This window comes from Catharus ustulatus, chromosome 5 (genome assembly GCF_009819885.2).
Source record: "Catharus ustulatus isolate bCatUst1 chromosome 5, bCatUst1.pri.v2, whole genome shotgun sequence".
Lineage (NCBI taxonomy): Eukaryota > Metazoa > Chordata > Aves > Passeriformes > Turdidae > Catharus > Catharus ustulatus.
This window is the reverse complement of record NC_046225.1, coordinates 372453-389612: the sequence shown is the minus strand read 5'-3', so window position 1 is coordinate 389612 and position 17160 is coordinate 372453. Positions and strand designations below refer to the sequence as shown.

Sequence of the window (17160 nt, the reverse complement as noted above, 5' to 3'; positions counted from 1 at the left end):
CAAGGTATTTTGGACCATGTTTTCTCATGCACAGGGACAGATGTTTACAAATCCACACCTTAAGCTTCCCTTTCCTGCACACTGCTAACATAAAGGCTGGTGTGTGCTATGTCCAGCATTCCATGGCATTGCCCTCAGTGGAGCAAGAGCCTCCAGAACTGACCAGGGCCAGGGCAGATTGCTGTGGGCAAAGGAAAAATCAACACGTACACCAAACTATTGGTGTGCTCATTGGCTCTTCAAGCACCTCACCTGTGTCTGCTTCTGTCAGCCAGGAAGGTGCTCACCATTTCCTTGGAGAGTGGAGGGGGAAGTTCAGGGGGAGAAGTCCAAGGGGAAAACACCTGGCTTCTGTGTTGCTGTGGATGCATGTCTCCACCAAGAGGGCTTGCTCAGTCAATTGTTCCTGGTTTCATCTGAGTTTGTCTGGAGACTGTACTTGTTAGACTGAAGAGAGAAGCCCCTTAGGGTGGAAAGGCTGGGTTGTCTTCATGCCTGATTGCCAAGATGATTTTGTGTGTGTTGCCAGCAAGAATGCCAGTTCTAAAGGACAGGTGGGTCTGTGGGGGTGCTGGAGCAGCCAGGGTGCCAGTGCATGGAATGTGCTGTGGGGAATGTCCTCTTTGCTGTGCCATCTGTCTGGAGAGGTCTCTGGGGCTGAGAGCTGCACCTCGTGTGCCTCAGCCCCTTAAGCAGCTCAGCTGCTCTTGGTGGAGCATGAGTGTTCTGTTTGGTCAGTGCCTATTGCACTTGGTTTTCTAGGGACTCCAATTGTGGCAGCACTTAAGAAATAGTATTTGAACCTTTTGAGAAGTCAGGTGTATTAGATAACTCTGCGATTCAGTTCTTCCTTAAAAAAATTGCTTTATTGCTTGTTTACTGCATATTGACATTAAGTGCAAAGGTCTAACGATTCTGTGGGACTGTAAACTCTTGTGGATATGGACACAGAGAAGAGGTTTGGGCCTTTTGTTGTGTGCATCTTGTTGATATCTAACCTAGAAGTAGTGCCTTTTTCTTCTTTTAAATCTATTTGCATTTATGCTAACATTAGTGTTCTTGTAAATACTGGAAACGGCAGGATTTGTAGGCTAGGGGGGTTATACAGTGCAATGCGAAGGATGTACCTTTGGGAAATCTAAAGTAAGCAGCAGAATAATCCAGATTCTAATTTAGTGGGTAAAGCAAATATGTAGCATTTAAAATTACAGTAGATAAGAAGCAATCTGACACCAGAAGGCAAGAAGAAACAGCTCAAAGCCCTAATCACCTGATGTTTTTAGTCATTCTGGTCATCTTGTTTTTAAATCCTTACATAAATTGTATTGCTGCTGAATTTTGATTATTTTATGTGTAACTGCAAAGGAGTGAGGGAACTGATGGATGAGGAAATCGCTCTTAATTCCCTTTAAAAGTAGAAGAAATGGCTCTTGTAAAACTGGAGCATTGAAAGAAAAGAACCTGACTTGGCCTGGAAGTTGCATGGTAGTTTCCTTGTGAAAGAAGGAATCAGCTGAGAAAATATTTTGTATATTGCAAGAACAGGAGTTACAAACTGGATTCTGGCTGAAGATGATTTTTGGAGAAACAGCAGATGCCTGTAGCCATCCTTAGCTTTTTTTTAATCCTTTGAGCACATGGAGTGAGTTAAATGTCAGTGGGACATTGTTTTTCCTCCTCTGCCTGCTCTTGCCACTTCTTTTTTTTTTTTTTTTTTTTACTGCTGTAAAATTTTTACTGCTTCCAGTGTTCCCAAGGCAACCATACCACAGAACCCTCACCAGTGAATTTTATTTTCAGTTCCAGTGGTCAGTGAATAGTGGGGAGGAAGCTGGCAGAAGAAAACAAGTATATTGATTTCCTTGCCATCAAGAAGCTGAGCTGGCAGGTTGCATTTAGACACAATGCAGAAAGCATTGCTCTCAAACTTGAGGCAAAGCAGGAGCTTTTATGCCTCAGTTGCTGTAGAAGTTAGAAGGAGCTGCTCTCATGACTGGAGCATTGTTTGTCAGAGCAGATTGCCAAAGCAGAAGCACATCAAAAAATACCTTGCCTGCTTAAAAAAATGCAATATTGAAAATTCAAGTGTTTAAATCCTGCTACCTCCTGTTTCCTAGAGAAGAGTGGCTGTATAATGACTGGGTTTGAAAAGCTGTCTCTAGAGGCCAGCTGTGTCCATTAGTCTCTTCTGTATGCCCCCTAAATACTGGTGCTATATTTCCAGGCACCTTGTCCTTTAGAAGCAAAGCTATCAGCTCTGTCTGTTGATTTTATGAGTGCTGTTTGAGATGTCAGATGTGATTTTTAGCTCGTTTCCCTCCCTAAGTACAGGATATATGTTTGCATCGGCTCCTGGGATGTGTGGCTGTGGGGTGTGTGGAGTAAGTTTTGCCTTAGTATGTTTTAAATTTTCATTTGCTCTTTTCTTTGGACCTGCAGGTTCCCCTGGAAAACAAGTGGATAACTCAGCCAGCAATCAAGGAAATAACTTAGGGACCCCAACAAAGGCTGGAAAACTGAGCCATGCATTTAGAGATCCCCGGGCAGGCAGGAAAAGTGCAGAGGGACACGTGACAAAAGGTGGTGAGGAGTCAGAGAGTGATTTTGAATCTGATCCTCCTTCTCCCAAGAGCAGTGAGGAAGAAGAAGAACAGGACGATGAAGAAGTCTTGCATGGGGAGAATGGGGACTTCAATGATGACAATGATACAGAACCGGAGAATTTAGGCCACCGACCTCTCCTCATGGATTCTGAGGAAGAGGTGGAAGAAGAGGAGGAAGAAAAGCAGAGCTCTGATTCTGATTGTGACCGAACCAAGCAAAAATGTGTGGAAGGGCTCCCAAGCACTCGGTTCAGGGACACTACGGGCAGCAGTGAGATCACAGAGCGGAGTTCAGTGCCAATGTCCCCTCCTGAGGTGCCAAGCACTCTGATCAACTCTGGGCAAGAATTTGATGTGTTTGGAGCTGTGCCCTTTTTCACTCTGCAGCCTCAGGCAAGAGAGAAGATGGACAAAGAAGTTTCTTCTCAGGTGGCTTTTCCCAGCCTAAGCCAAGAGCAGGATGACTTGGATGTTTTCATAAAAGCTCCTTTCAGCAAGAAGGTGCCCCAGCAGGATGGGCAGGGGTCAGGGATGGAGCCTCTGCTCTCCCCCACCTCTCCACGAAGTGTGGATATCTTTGGTTGCACCCCATTTCAGCCGTCCCTGCTCCCCAAGTCTGCTGGGAGTAGGGAGGACCTGTTTGGGCTGGTTCCATTTGAGGAGATCACGGGCAGCCAGCAGCAGCAGAAGGTGAAGCAGCAGCGGAGCCTGCAGAAACTGTCTTCCCGCCAGAGGCGCATGAAGCAGGAGGTGTCCAAGAACAACGGGAAGCGCCATCACGGCACCCCCACCACCAGCAAGAAGGGGCTGAAACCCAGCTACCGCACCCCGGAGCGCGCCCGCCGGCACAGGAAGGCCGGCCGCAGGGACTCCCAGAGCAGCAACGAGTTCCTCACCATCTCGGACTCCAAGGAGAACATCAGCGTGGCCTTGACGGACAGCAAGGATCGAGCCAACCCTCTGCAGACAGACGAGACGCTGCTGGATCCTTTCGGAGCCAAGCCCTTCCACCCGCCGGAGCTGATGCGCCATGCCCAGCACCAGGGCTTTGGGGACAGCCGCGGGGACCACGGCACAGTCGTGGTGGCCGGCAGGCCCAGGCAGAGCTCCCTGCACGGCACCGGTCACGGTGGGGACGGGCTGAAAACAGATGACTTTGGTGCGGTGCCCTTCACAGAGCTGGTTGTGCAGAGCACACAGAGCCAACCACAGCAGGCACTGGAGCTAGATCCCTTTGGAGCAGCTCCCTTCCCTTCTAAACAGTAGAGGCTTCCGATGGGTTCCCCCCGCTCCAATCTCTCCAAGCCCCTTAATAAAGGTTTGGTGGAGTCATTTATGTGGCTGAAATGCCAGGGGCCTAGGTTGTGCAGCTTGCTCAGATTGAGGATGCAGCAGTCTGCCTGCATGATGGAATTGCAAATAATGGCTAATTCTGATCTGGGTCTTTTTGAGAAAAAGAGAAAGAAATGAGGAGTGCTGTTTCCTTATGGCAGATGGCTTCCAGAATGAAACGAGGAATTGAATATGAATCCCTGTCACTGACTTGGGGCCCTGGGACATACTGTCATTGTGCACTTTGGTGTTGCCTTTCCATCCCTCTGCCATGTGCCCCGGTGGAGTGGAAGAGGCAGGGAGCACATGGAAAATGTTTCCCGTATGTACAGGGGGCTGATGAACTGCGGTGCTTCTTCGTGTCTCAGCAGACCTAAGAACCAAGACTTACTGATATATCCAGGTGATGTGCTGGAAATAGCTAAGTCTTCAGTTCCTAGGTGAAAACTACCTTTATTAATCATAAAAATCAGCCACATCCTCAAGGGGCTGTGGCCCAGAATTCCAGAGCACAGCTATGGCTTGGGACCTTGCAGACATCTATGCAGCTGCAGAGATGAAAGGCAGTTTATTTTTTTTGTGTGCCTCAATTTTTAATTTTTTTTTATAGTAAGTGCCATTAATGAAAAGTAGCAGACTGGAAATGTAGAGTCAAAACTAAAGAAGCAGATAATTTACTGATACGAGAGAAGCCTGAATGTGTAGGGGAGTGAGCCAGCAGGGTTGTGGCTGGGATTGCAGCACTTGGGAGACTCCTCAGCACACTGGAAGAGGGGCTGTCCTTGAGCACATATGGAGTGTTTCAGATGACTTGTGGGGTTGACTGAGAGGTACAACCATTGGATTAATTTGAATTACAAACTGGGATTTGTGTCTGTTTTCCCCTTGGATCTTTTATTGCAAAGAAAATGTGTATTCACTCAAACCTGTTTTTTCACCACAACAGTTCTGTGAAATGACTGTAACCTAATGCTCTTTCAAGGTTTGCTAAATGCACTGAGCTTCGGAGATGCTTCCTGCCCCGGCTGTGCTCCAGCAGGAGCTGCTGGCTGCCGGACCACTGAGCTGCATTTCACCCCACCGGGACGCGGAAGGAGGTGGCTCCTCGGCTTGTCTCACCTCTGTCCTGCTCCACTGGAGGCTGAGGAGTAGGTCGCTGGGTGCTTGCACATGGAGGACAGCACTGTTTGTGTCTGACTTGACAGGTGAAGTGAAATATTCAGGGTTGTGAGCTCTTTTCCTCCTGCTAGCTGTACAGGAGAGATCTGTGATCCCAAGACCTCTCTGAGGGGGGGATTCAGTCCCTTAGAATATTTACTGAAAACACATTGAGAACAAATCGTGTGACTCCTTTGGGATCAGTTTAGTAAAATGCCCCCTAGGATGTATGGGAGATTGCTTCCCTTAGCCCTGGAATCTGAATGTAGCTCATAGTGATGGTGTACAGACAGCTACCTTCATCTTCCTCGCTTTGATTTCTCACAGGGTCTAAGTGGAATATTCCAGCTGTGCCTGCTTCAGTGTGCCTTTTCCAGGCTTAGAAGTTAAGCCCTTAGGAGATCCAGTAGAAATGTTTCAACACAGGACTTAGCAGGCTTTAATACTGCTCTTCTCACCTGTTTGGTGCCAAAGGCTGCAAGAAGCACATGCCAATTTTTGTAGCATTTCTGACACTCAGGTTAACAGACTTCTTCCTTTTTTTCCTCTGCATGCTTATGAGCTGCCTTTCTCGATGTCCTTCAGAGCTGTAACCTGCCTGAAGTGCTCTTGGAAGAGTGAGATGGCAAATGAGGCAGTGGGGTGGACACAAAATGAGATGCAGACTGTGGTCCTAAATGTGGCCGGTCCTCACCAAAGGCACGCTGTTGCTGCCTTCCCAGTGGGAAAGCCACGGGAAGGGTTAACGTGGTGCTGGGGCTTGGCTCCAGGCCAGGGGAGGAGAGATGGGGCTGGGACCTGCAAGAAGGAGGCTGGGCATTGGCACACCCGGTGCGGCAGAAGGGATCAGGTAAATTGGGAATGGGAAATGTGCTCACGTGCTGTTGGTTTACCCCAGGACCCCAGGCTGAGGAGGGCTGCAGGGGGTTTGGAGCGGGGCCTGTGTGTAGTGACATTGCAGCACAGCAAAGCTGAAGGGAGAGATCAGACCCCTGGGACTCCAGAGCTGGCATGAGTTATTATCCACGATATTTGCCTTCTAATGGCCTTAACAAACCTGCTGCTTCTTACTCGACACACCAATCAGGTTTTTGCTTAAATGTAACTTTTGTTTCTTTTGAGTTAGTTTTTTTCTCCTTTCTTATGGTCCATGTGAGATTGGTGCACCCCGCCACGCTGACCCTGCCTGATGTATGTAGTTTGTACACAACTGAACCCAAGTTTGGGGTCATTTTCAGCCACTATCCACTATTCAAAGGAGGTGAAATGTGGGACTGTCAGGGAATGGGATATCCTTTGGCTTTTTTCAGGGTGTCTGGAGTGCAATGTGACCTCTTTGGAATCAGGAAAGCCCTTGCTGCAGTAGACATGTACGTGCTGCCTGTGGCAGTGAGAGGGCAAGGTAAGGGGTTGACACTTCCCTTCCAGACAGAAATCCCAATGGATTTCTATAGCTTCTCCTTCAGCATGCTGAGGGCCTAAAGCATAGGCCTCCTAGGATCAGCTGCTGGAGAGAGCAAGGTTTTGAGAAGCCCTTAGTGGTTGTGGTCATGGAAAGAAAAAAGATAGTTGTGTTGGTCTGCAGGCTCAAGGGGTCCCGGGGTGTGTAATTTATGTAATTAATGCTTTGGCTGCCCTGTGTGTTTGGTGGGGGGGCTCTGTGAGCACCAGCGCCAGAGGAGGAAGCTTATAATCATTCTGGGTGTCCCAGTTAGTAAAACCAAGTACTGTGAAAATAAGTTGATATATTTGCTACTGTGAGAGTAAGAGTTTATCTGGAGTTTTTTATACTATATCGTGTATTTTTATATACAAGAAGTATATATAAAATATACACATGCTCGCACACATCATGTACCCCTTGGAGTTGCTGTGGTTTTGGTAACCCAGCAGCCACAATCATGTTGGTGATTTGAGTAAATATGAGTTAAGCACCAAGGGTGGCTGCTGTGTTACTGCTCCATTGTGCTTATTGTGAAAGGAAATCAAGGAGATTGTGTGTATGGCTAAAGTTGTGACTGAGGCATCACCTAGTATTAAAGAGTATAAAAACTTTTAAAATTGCTGGCATTCAGCTTTTAAGTGCACTTGCCTGAACTACACTTTGGTTTCTTGTTAGACTTGGAGTTTCTAAAGCTTTTTTGTGTACTACTAAAGCGAGAACTTTTAACTTTTTGTGAAGCCGATGTATATCATAAAGTTCTTGGAGTTGTTAAATAAACGAGCCTGGTAACAGTGCCTTTGCAGGTCTCTTCAACACTGCATTGAGAAGTATTCGAGTATAGATTTTCATTAATTTATTACAAGCAGTGCTGCTGCTGAATTGTTTTGTAACTGTAAGCACTTGTGACTATGTTAAAAGTGTCTTAAGTAGTTGTATTTGCTGCCCAATCACCTCGCTGTGTCCAACTGTAAAAATCTGTGGATCGTGTGTTACTTTGAATTCCTTCCGTTTGGTGTTACTCCTTAGAGCCTTCCTGCAGAAAGGTCGTTACAGTTGGCAATGCCACTGCTGTGGACTGAGCTCTGCACCTGAGGACAGAACTGGAGTGTGGTGTGAGCCCCTTCCTGCACCTGTTTACTGGAGCAGGTTTTCTGAGTGCTCCTTGTACTGATCTTACTCTTGGGTGAGCTGAAGGAAGAATGGAAAAAGCTGCAGCAGGCCTCTGTTAATACAGAGTGGTGGTAGTAGGCTGCAAAGCTGAGTTCATCAGCAAATTCAGCTAGAGGTTCTCCCCCAGAAATCCCTGTCTGTGTAGCCCAAGTTCCACGGCTGAGCCATTAACACCTATTGTTTCGCTGCACAAGGTGCAGGAATGATGTTACTCCAAGGGAAAAGCCAATGAACTGCAATTTATTTATAGGTTCAGTATGTACATCAAAGACCATCATGCAGCTTGATAAATTGTGTCAGGTAAAAATGCACAGCTTGGCAATGAGTTTATCTGGTGAAAACTGCTAGAGTAGTTAAGAGTTTCCATTAAAAAAATACATTAGTGAGTGCTAAAGTCAGTATTATTTCAGAGCACAGACACATTCTACAGGTATTACTGTACACATAACACTGGAAACAGACTTTTATACTGCAAGTTCCTTGTCAGGCTTCAGTAGTAGTAATTAGTGCACTTGAAACTTGCTTGGCAGTCAAGTTAAAAAAAATCATTAAAAAATCAGTATTTACACTGAAAGGCTTAAAGCTCTGGGAGCTGAATCATTACTGCGGAGTCAGTTTTGCCAATACTTGTTTTTGGAGTTTAAAAAAAAAACCCCAAAAACCACAAAAAAGCACCAGAATCACCCTCTGACCTAAACAGACCACATCCCTGTCCAGTAGAGCAGGAGGAGATTGTATCCTGCCTCTTCCAAGCGTGCCCAAGGAGTTCAGGTGCCCATCTGTAAGCGTTCACGTCCACACCCTGTCTCCTTGGCACACCCTGACCAGAAAACAAGTCCTGCTCCTCTGCCTTAGCCCAGGGAGAGGCAGCTTTGTGCAACTAACAGAGGCTGCCTGCCCTGAGGAAGTCACTCTCCACAAGGACAGTCACTCAGGATCAGTCCCAACAGCATCCTTACCTCTAACCCACAAGTCCAGCGGATTTCAATGCTCTTTGGAAGACTGGCAGCCCAGGAGCTTGTGCTGGGCTGCAGCTATGCAATAACCAGTGTATTTCATGGCTCCTTAGTGTTCATTTTATAAAAGGTGGGGCTGCAACACATCCTGGAACTCCAGTCAGCCTTTGCACTGTGGCAGGAGGGTGGCAGCAAGGCCTTTTGGACAGCAGTATCTGTGAGTGCATGGAAAGGCCAAAGGTCAGGAATTTGTATCTGCAGCAGGGTCACTGATTGCAAAACAGCAACAACCATGGACACGCAGGCTTAGTGCTACTCCTGGAGTGTTTTAGAAAACCGATTCCAGATTACTGGCTAGAGAAATTCCTTCAAGCCATGGCATGACCCCCCTTTGGGGGAGGCTATCTTTGAGATCTGCAGTGGAGATTGAGGTGTGCTGGATGTCATGTGATCGTATCTCCAGGGGAGTGGGAAAGAGCTTGTCCAGAGCAGGACCCAAATCCACTGAATTCCAGTTCCTCCGTTCCTGTGCCAACGCTGCAGTATAAGCACATCTCCCAGGCAAAGGCTGAAGGATCCAGGACCGGCTCCAACAGTTACTACACTTTACAGGCACGCTGTCAGAAGTGTTCTAGCTGTGCACACCACCTGAGAACCTAGTGTCCAGGCTTGAGTACTCTTGGCTGAGCTGTTGGTGTTTGCCAGGCACCAAAACACCCTGCTGGCATCGATGGCCAAGTCAGTTCAGCCTGCTGCTGTCTCGCTCCAGGAAGAGCTGCTTGGCACTTGACTGCAGAGCAGCAACTGGCTGAGAAGGAAATGCCCCTCAGGTCCCAGGCAGCACTGCTGTGTTGATCAAAGCTTGCAGTAACACTGTCCCAGCAAGGGGTAACAGTCCAGGAGTCAGCAAAGGAACTGCCTCAGTCCTTGACAGCACCGCTCATCACATGAGGTCCAGACCCTCAGTCACAGCTCCTCTCGTGCTGCCTCTGAAATAGAGCAGGGAAATGAGGTAAATCACTGTGCACCTGTAACTGGCAACTCATCAGATTTCCACAACATCCAGATCAATGCTAAGCAGACTGAAAACCTGACAAAAGCTTGAAGAAAAGGCTGCTTAAGGACAAGTACTAAAGGTGGTTTGAGACTACTGTGATTGTGACACTGAGCTGGAAGGGATCTCACAGGGTGAAGTCCAGCCTGCTCTGAAACTGCTCAAAGGCCCAGCAGCTCCACAGAGCCTCATGTAGTGCAGCAGCACAGATGAGCAGAGTGCCTGCCATCGCCTCCCTGCTTTTTGTTTGCACCAGTCAGGACCCACTCTGGGGCAGCCAGAGGTTCAGGCCAGGATCCCTGAAGCCTGTGGTTAGAGAATCCCATCCCTGAGGATGGCAGCAGCCGTACCTTGGCTCACAAGTCCGTGCTGTACTCGGGACAGGGCTTGCTGTGTCGGTACTGCATGATGTACACTGTGGACTGGTGCCACCAGTACAGCATCACCACTGCCAGGATGTGCCAAACCTGGTGGCTCGAGCCGAGGTAGTTCAGCTGGCCTGTGGGGGAGAACAGGGACATGGAGTTCAGCTGTTAAATTCGGCCACAGCATGTGCAGCACAGTCAGCAGTCAGTCTCCTCAGAGTTCCACCACTCCCTGCCCTTGAGGGCTGACAGGAAAGTTCTTTAATGAACTTGATGGAAGTTGTCTGCCTCTTCCCAGTCTTTTACTCTGTGTGGGAATACTGCATAGGGAAAATGTCAGCTTGTTCTCTCCCAGGAAGTTCAGGACCCATAGCAAGGACTGTGACACTGTACAAAGCTTAACTGCAGAAAAAAAAACCAGCCAGAAGAGAATTTCCTACCTGGGAAGTATCTTTCTGGAACTTTGGAAATATAGAAGAGAAAAGCTACAGCAGCGATGAAGTACATGACAAATACCCGGGGAGCAAACTCCTGCAAAAGAAAAGGAAGCTCTCCTATTCTGTTAGAAGGCAAAACCAGAAAAAAATGTCCCTAAAGACAAAAAAGGAGAAGGCGTGGCAACACTGAATCTTCCTTCCCTGCCTGTGCTAGCTGTGCATAAATCCAACAGGCACACACATGCCAAACTTGGGGAAAGCCTGAGTGGGAAGACACCTCTTTTATTCCATTATTTTATGTTACTGTTTCTACACGCAAACTACTCAGTTCAGCAGACAGCAGACATAGCTCTGTCTGTGAGAGGTCACCTGGCACTCCCCAGAACAGCCGGGCTCAGGGACACTGCACATCAACCCCCTGTGCTGGGATCGCAGCTGTGGCACTGGAGCCAATAGGACTGCTACACTGGCTGGTCAGCAACTCAGCAGGTGCATTTTGTTAGCAGAGCCTTTTGTTACCAACATGGGTCACTTCTCTGAAGTATGGAAGCAAAATGTGTGCCATAGACACCATCCTGCTATCCCAGGGGAAGCCAAATGGGGAAGTGGTGGGGGGCACAACTGCTATTGGTGAATTTTAGAGTGTGAAATGTCCTGTATAGAGACCACCATCTGTTTCCAAGTGGTGCTCTGCCACATTCCACAGTGGCTCAGGACCAGGCTGAACCCTCACCCCAGGGGACAGCCATCCATCCAGGCCAGCCCAGGCACGTGCAATTTGTGCTCGCTCTGCAAAGGAAGCGTGTCCTTCAGCACCATCAGGTTCCTGGGTAACTGCAGTGGTTTCAGGGTGGTTCATACTGGGGCACACCAGACTGCCTTTAGCTCTACTGGGCTGCTGCTTTCGCAGCGTAATTCCAAGTGGTGAAGCAAACAGGAAAATAGTAACATGAAAGAGCTGTTACAGGAGGATTGTGTAGGAGACAGAGGGCTGAGCAGGTAAATGCTGATTTCTGCTGCTATGCTAGGGAACAGAAGAGGAGACAAATAATCATCCCATCCTCCCAGTGTCTCCTGGCTGCCCTCTGGAGCTGTGGAGGTGGCCAGCCCTGAGCACTCATGCAGCCTGACAGGCTCCTTCCTGCTCCACAGCCAGCTCAGCTCCTGGCCCCCGGCCCTGGCGAGGGTGCGGTCTGCCTGCAGCGGCTGCTCCACGCCCAGGCACAGACACACCTGGATCCTGCTTGCCTTCTCACCGTGCAGCTTTAGGGCAGCACAGCACAGTGAAGTTTCCCAAGCTGTCTACCCCCTCTCAACACATTTCTTAGTGTTCCCATTTGGATATTTTAACTCCTCCTCCTTTCCCATTCTTTCCCCAAGAGCAAGAGGACTCAAGGAAGATGGCAAGTGAAAAGCAAAAAGGAATCTTATTTCCTTTTTTTTTTTTTTTACCTGTACAATGGATGCACCAACGCCACCATTGAGCCAAACCCAGTGGATGGTGGGAATGATTCCATAGCCAGACACGGAGCAGAAGATGACGGAGCGCAGCCTGTGCCACTGCTGTGTGAGATAACTGGGGTGGATCTGGGCAAAAAACACTGCCAGGATCATGGCCAGCACAGTGATCAAATACACCTGGCGCCAGTACTGAGGGCAAAAAGAAACAAAGGCAAGTTGGTGGGTTTCTAATCACGTGCACACGTCATCTCTGGGCAGAAAGCTTCAGTGACTCAGCACAGTGATACCTCAGCCTGTCCCTGCTGTGATCACCAGTGGTGGGTCAGAGTTCAGGGCCTTGTGTTTGTCTGCTGGCACTGAAGGGAAGGCACTGTTGCTCAGAGCCCCCTGGCACCACATCCTTTATTCCAAGCACTTCCTGCACCAAATGTCTTCAGTGCACCTGTACCTCACCAGCCCAGTTCAGCTCCTGGACAGCCATGTCCCTGGCAGGCCTTGGGAGGGAATTCATTTACTCATCCTCTATTAGATGGAGAGAATCAAGGTTGTTTCTCCCTCATAGCAGCTGCCTCACGGGCAATGCTGTTTAATAAAGTACCTCTGATGGGACACATCCCATGATCAGACTCAGGCACTGGATACAGGTTGGACCTGTAAAGTTTCCCTGCCTTGAGAGAAATTTAAATATTTTCTTGAGGCTTGTACAATTAACAGTTGGAAAGGAAAACCTGCATTTACCTATCCTTTCAGCCAGCAAGCACAGTTCTGCTGAGGTCAGAGGGAAGTGTTCCAGTTCCCATCCCTGTCTCCCCACTCCTGTTCTGTTTGGACACCTGCACTGAGCCCCCTTCCTGCAGCACAGAAACTCCAGTGAGACCACAAGAAGTAAACTCTTCAGGGACACACATTCCTGACTCACGTTACTGCAGTAGAAGGCATAGAACACGCCTGACACGTAGCAGCCTAGGATCCCGATGGAAATTCCCGCGTAATCCAGGGCCATCCAGCGCCGGCTCGTCTTCTCGGAGCGGTGGCAGCAGAACAGGTGATATCCTACTGAGCAAAGCATGCAGACCTACACAGAGGGCCAGAGGAGGAGGGTTAATTCCTTACAGAGGAGCAGGGAGCACAGCAAGCTTCAGCTCTGCAGCGGGAGCAGGCACCTGGCCCATGATGTGCTGTGCAGTGCACCTTGGTGCAGGCACTTGTGATCCCTGCCAGCCAGACAGCCATAAAGCTTCCCTGGCAGGGAGTGAGGAACAGGACCCTTCACACCATGATAACCAGGCACAAATAAGAAAAGTGGGCTCATGAGGCCGACAGAGCTGACATCTGCACCAATACAGGATAAGGAGAATGAATTCTGCTGGGCCAAGCTGCCCTCACTGCCCAGCACCCACTGTGTGCCTTTACTGAGGGAACACACAGAAATTTAACTCTTACGCACAGGCTGCTTGTTTGCTCCTAGGCTGCCTTAAAATCTTTTCCCTGAGAAGTGTTTGGTTCTCTGTGACCTTCTGCAGGAGCAGGGAGGAGCATTAGAGCAGTGCTTTCCCAGCCAGCGAGGGACTTTTCCCCACGTGTGGCTGTACAAAGGCATCCTGTACCCTGCAGAGAACACAAATGGTGCCTTTAACTCTCTGTGCTCTTGCATGGACAGTGCTTCACAGGAGCTGCAGTGGCCCATCGGAGACACGCCTGAAGTCTGCTGTGGAAACAGATTTATCTGCGAAGTAAGTCCGGCCTCCAGCCCTCCTGCCCTTCCCGACCATCAGGCCCACCTGGAAGCAGAAGAGGCAGACGGAGCAGATGACGAAGTCCTCGCGGGAGGCTCCGGCCGCCGGCAGCACGGCCGTCAGGTCGTAGATGCCGAGCGTGAAGAAGAGCAGGAAGCCGAGCAGGTGGCTCCAGATGTTGACGGTCTCGTTGGAGAGGATGAAGAGGCTGAGGGAGAGGAGACACAAGGCGGGGAGGGCGGTGAGTGGCGGCGGCGGCGGGGCAGGCGCGGGGCCGCGGGGCGCGCTCACCTCTTGATGCACAGGCGGGAGGGCAGATAGGCGCGGTATCCATCGGTGATGTAGGGGTTGTCCTTCAGGAACACCGGGATCTGCTCGTACGTGTAGAGCCGGATGCCGCGGGGCACCAGCACCGGCCAGTATTGGTAGCTGCCCAGCTCGATGTAGTGCGCGCTGCGCAGCAGCTTCTGGTGCATCCTGCCCGCCGCCGCATCGGACCGCCCCAAGCCGCCCTCATGGGCCGGGGGCCGGGACCGGGATCGGGATCGGGATCGGGATCGGGATCGCGAGCGGCGCCGGGAGTGGCGCCGAGAGCGGCCGTGATGACGTCACCGCGGGGCGCCCACCGATGGCGTCACCGCGCGGCTCCGCCTCCTCCTGTGCCGGCACTGACCGCCAGGGGGCGCTGCAGGGACGCCTCAGAGCCCTCAGAGCCGCGGGCTCCTCTCAGAGCTCCCGGAGCCCTCAGGGCGCTCGGAGCTCTGGGACCGCCGGGGACCCCTTAGAGCCGTGAGATTCCCGGGATCGCTGGGAGCTCTCAAGCCCTCGGGATCCCCGCAGGACCCCTCAGACCTCCGGGATCCTCCGAGGGGCCTTGGAGTCCTAAGACCCCCGCGGTGTCTCAAGGGCCCTCACACCGCCGGGGCCCCTCAGAGCCCTCAGAACTCCGGGACCCCCCGAGGTGCCTCAGACTCCCGGGCCCCCTCAGAGCCCTCAGAACTCCGGGAGCCCCCGAGGCCCCTCAGACTCCTCAGACCTGCCAGGATCCTTCAGGGCACCTCAGACTCCCGGGCCCCCTCAGAGCCCCCAGACCTCTGGGACCCCTCAGACCTGTCGGGACCCCCTGAGGTGCCTCGGACTCCTCAGACCTGCCAGGACCCTTCAGGGCACCTCAGACTCCCGGGCCCCCTCCGAGCCCTCAGACCTTCACGACCCTCTGCGACGCCCTGGGGTGCCTCAGTCTCCCCGGGACCCCTCAGACTTCCAGGATCCCCTGAGGCACCTTGGACTCCTCAGAGCCCTGGGGTGCCTCAGACTCCTCAGACCTTCAGGGCCCTCCAGGACTCCTCTGAAATTCTGAACGCACAGGGACTCCCCCGGGCCCCCCTGGATCCCTCAGCCCTCCAAAACAACAGAGACGTGCCTATGGACCAGTCAGGCATTCCGCTCAGGTAGGCTTGAGGCTGCAAATCTTTTTGAAAGAGGCCAGGAACATACATGTCAGGTCAAGCAACACTGAGGGCTGTCATTCCCCGTGGGAATTGAAATTGCACTGTGCAAGAGCAATCTCCGGTTAACTGAGATCGTTATTGCTAGCATTTTGGGGAATACCCTGTGTACTCTGTGAAGTGCCAAAAAAGTCTTGGTGAGAAAGACTTCTCCAAAAGTTTCCATTGCCTCAGTAAGAAAAGTTGTATGTTGTTTTACCAGCTGCTTCTATTGGGTCTTTTGCCAATTAAAGAAAAAACAAACAAACAACAGAAAAAAACCAAACAAACCAAACAAAACAACAAAAAAAACCCAAACAAACAAATAAACAAAAACCAAACTAAAACAAAAACACCCAACCAAACAAGCAAGCAAGTACTGCGGGGGAAAGCAGTCATTCCCTAGGTGTAATAAGACTTTTGGTTTCAAAGTTGCAGACAAGTGTGCCACAGAGCAATCCTGGTTCACTTGACCCTCCGTGCCTGTCCTGTGCCGGGAGGGTCTCTGCAAAATCTTGGGTCTCATTAAACTGAAGGGTGTGAGGGGTATGTGGGGTTTTCCCATGGCAGAGATGAGTAATGTGAAGTAAAATATGGGGAAGATGGGAGTTTAAAATCCACGCTGACGGTCGAGTCCAGGTGTTCCACAGAACCAGCTGTGCTGTGTCACATCCAGATTTGTGTTATGCCGTTCGGTTCCCCAAATTAAGCTGGATTTGGTGAGCAGCAGCTCTTGAATATTTGTGCCAATCAATCATTCACAGAGATTTCTTGCTGCTGCTCCTGCCCCTGCAGACCTGTGGGGAGCTCCTCCTCCCTCCTGCTCTGTGTCCTGAGTGCCTTTTCCCCCTCATGTAACCCCAGGAGTTTCTCAGAGCAAACCACTTTTGTCAAGCCAGAGGGTGACCAAGGAAGTTGATACCGAGTTAAAAACCTTAATTAATCTTAATTGTCCATTGTCTCATTAGCTTACTGAGAGCACTATACCTGCAAAAAGCACTTTGGTTCTAAGCTTGGTGCAATTTGAATGAACTCCCAAGTGCTTCAAGGGGTTCAGTCAGAAGAAATCAGTGCTGACAGCACTTTTTTTTCCCTTTCTTTCAAAGAAGGTTTAATTGGCTGTTAAGTTAGAGCTTTGAAGCTTTGATAGGGTGAGTGTTATAGGTTAAATTAATTGGGAAAATTGAGAAACAATTAGGGCAGCTTTAAATGAATTACTTACACTGTTTATTTTGAGTTTATTGAACAATTGTATGTGTAAGGGATTGAATTTAACCATCTGTGTGAGGTAGCTTTGACCGAAACTGACCTTTCTGGGTAAGCAAATAGCTTGCCCTAATTCCTACAGCGGGTCTCGAATTTTACTGGCAGATGAGATGAATTGGGAGCAAAGATGGATGCGCTTGAGAGGTTCCATACTTTTCTGTTGGGCTGGAGTCAGACAGAGGTAGGGAAGGCTTTCAGAGCAGTGGCCCTCCCTGCCTGCTGAGCAGCTCGCTGAGAGCAGGTAGCTCAGGGGACAGCTGCGGGTTGTGCCCAGGCTGGAGGAATGAGCCGATGGCTCTGCAGGAAACTCCCAGAGTCCGGGGGCTCAGCCCGGGAGGTGACAAATGCCCGGGGAATCCTTTGTCCCGGGACCTGCCCGATTTACCAGCTCAAGCTGCTGCTGTGTGTCTGCACAAGAGATGTGGGGCTCTGCCACTGGAAACCTGAGCCGAGCTGGTGAGAAAACCTGGTCGGACTGTGAGAGATTCTGTTTGTGCCCTGCTCCATTTATGCCCTGGTTTTCCAGGGAGCAGCCGGGGGAAGAACGATGATCCCAATCAAACCCCAACCTCAAATGCTGATGGCAGAATGTGAGCAAGCCCCAAAGTGGTACAATTTTAAAACGGAACGGGTGGAAATAATCTCGGCGCTGAGGCATTGAAACTGGTTTTTCTGCCCTTGCTCTCCCCAT

At 50.2% G+C, this 17160-nt stretch overlaps 2 protein-coding genes across 5 annotated transcripts in view; one reads left to right on the top strand and one right to left on the bottom strand.

Annotated features, from left to right (window-relative positions):
• BMP2K (BMP2 inducible kinase) overlaps positions 1–7331 on the top strand; it is a 44732-nt gene extending 37401 nt beyond the window's left edge. For all 4 annotated transcript variants that reach the window (XM_033059348.2, XM_033059345.2, XM_033059346.2 and 1 more), the window contains one exon: positions 2440–7331. In XM_033059348.2, coding sequence (XP_032915239.1) covers positions 2440–3869 — 1430 coding nt within the window. In that variant the 3' untranslated portion in view covers positions 3870–7331. The remainder of the gene's footprint in view (positions 1–2439) is intronic.
• A 595-nt stretch (positions 7332–7926) lies between these two features.
• Positions 7927–14312, bottom strand: PAQR3 (progestin and adipoQ receptor family member 3). Its single transcript, XM_033059349.1, has 7 exons — positions 14008–14312; positions 13762–13924; positions 12900–13055; positions 11972–12169; positions 10523–10613; positions 10068–10216; positions 7927–9652 (listed from the first exon to the last, which is right to left on the bottom strand). Exons 1-6 carry the CDS (start codon positions 14190–14192, stop codon positions 10074–10076), a joined length of 936 nt encoding a protein of 311 aa, XP_032915240.1. The 5' UTR covers positions 14193–14312; the 3' UTR covers positions 7927–9652; positions 10068–10073.
• Between the last annotated feature and the right edge of the window lie 2848 nt (positions 14313–17160).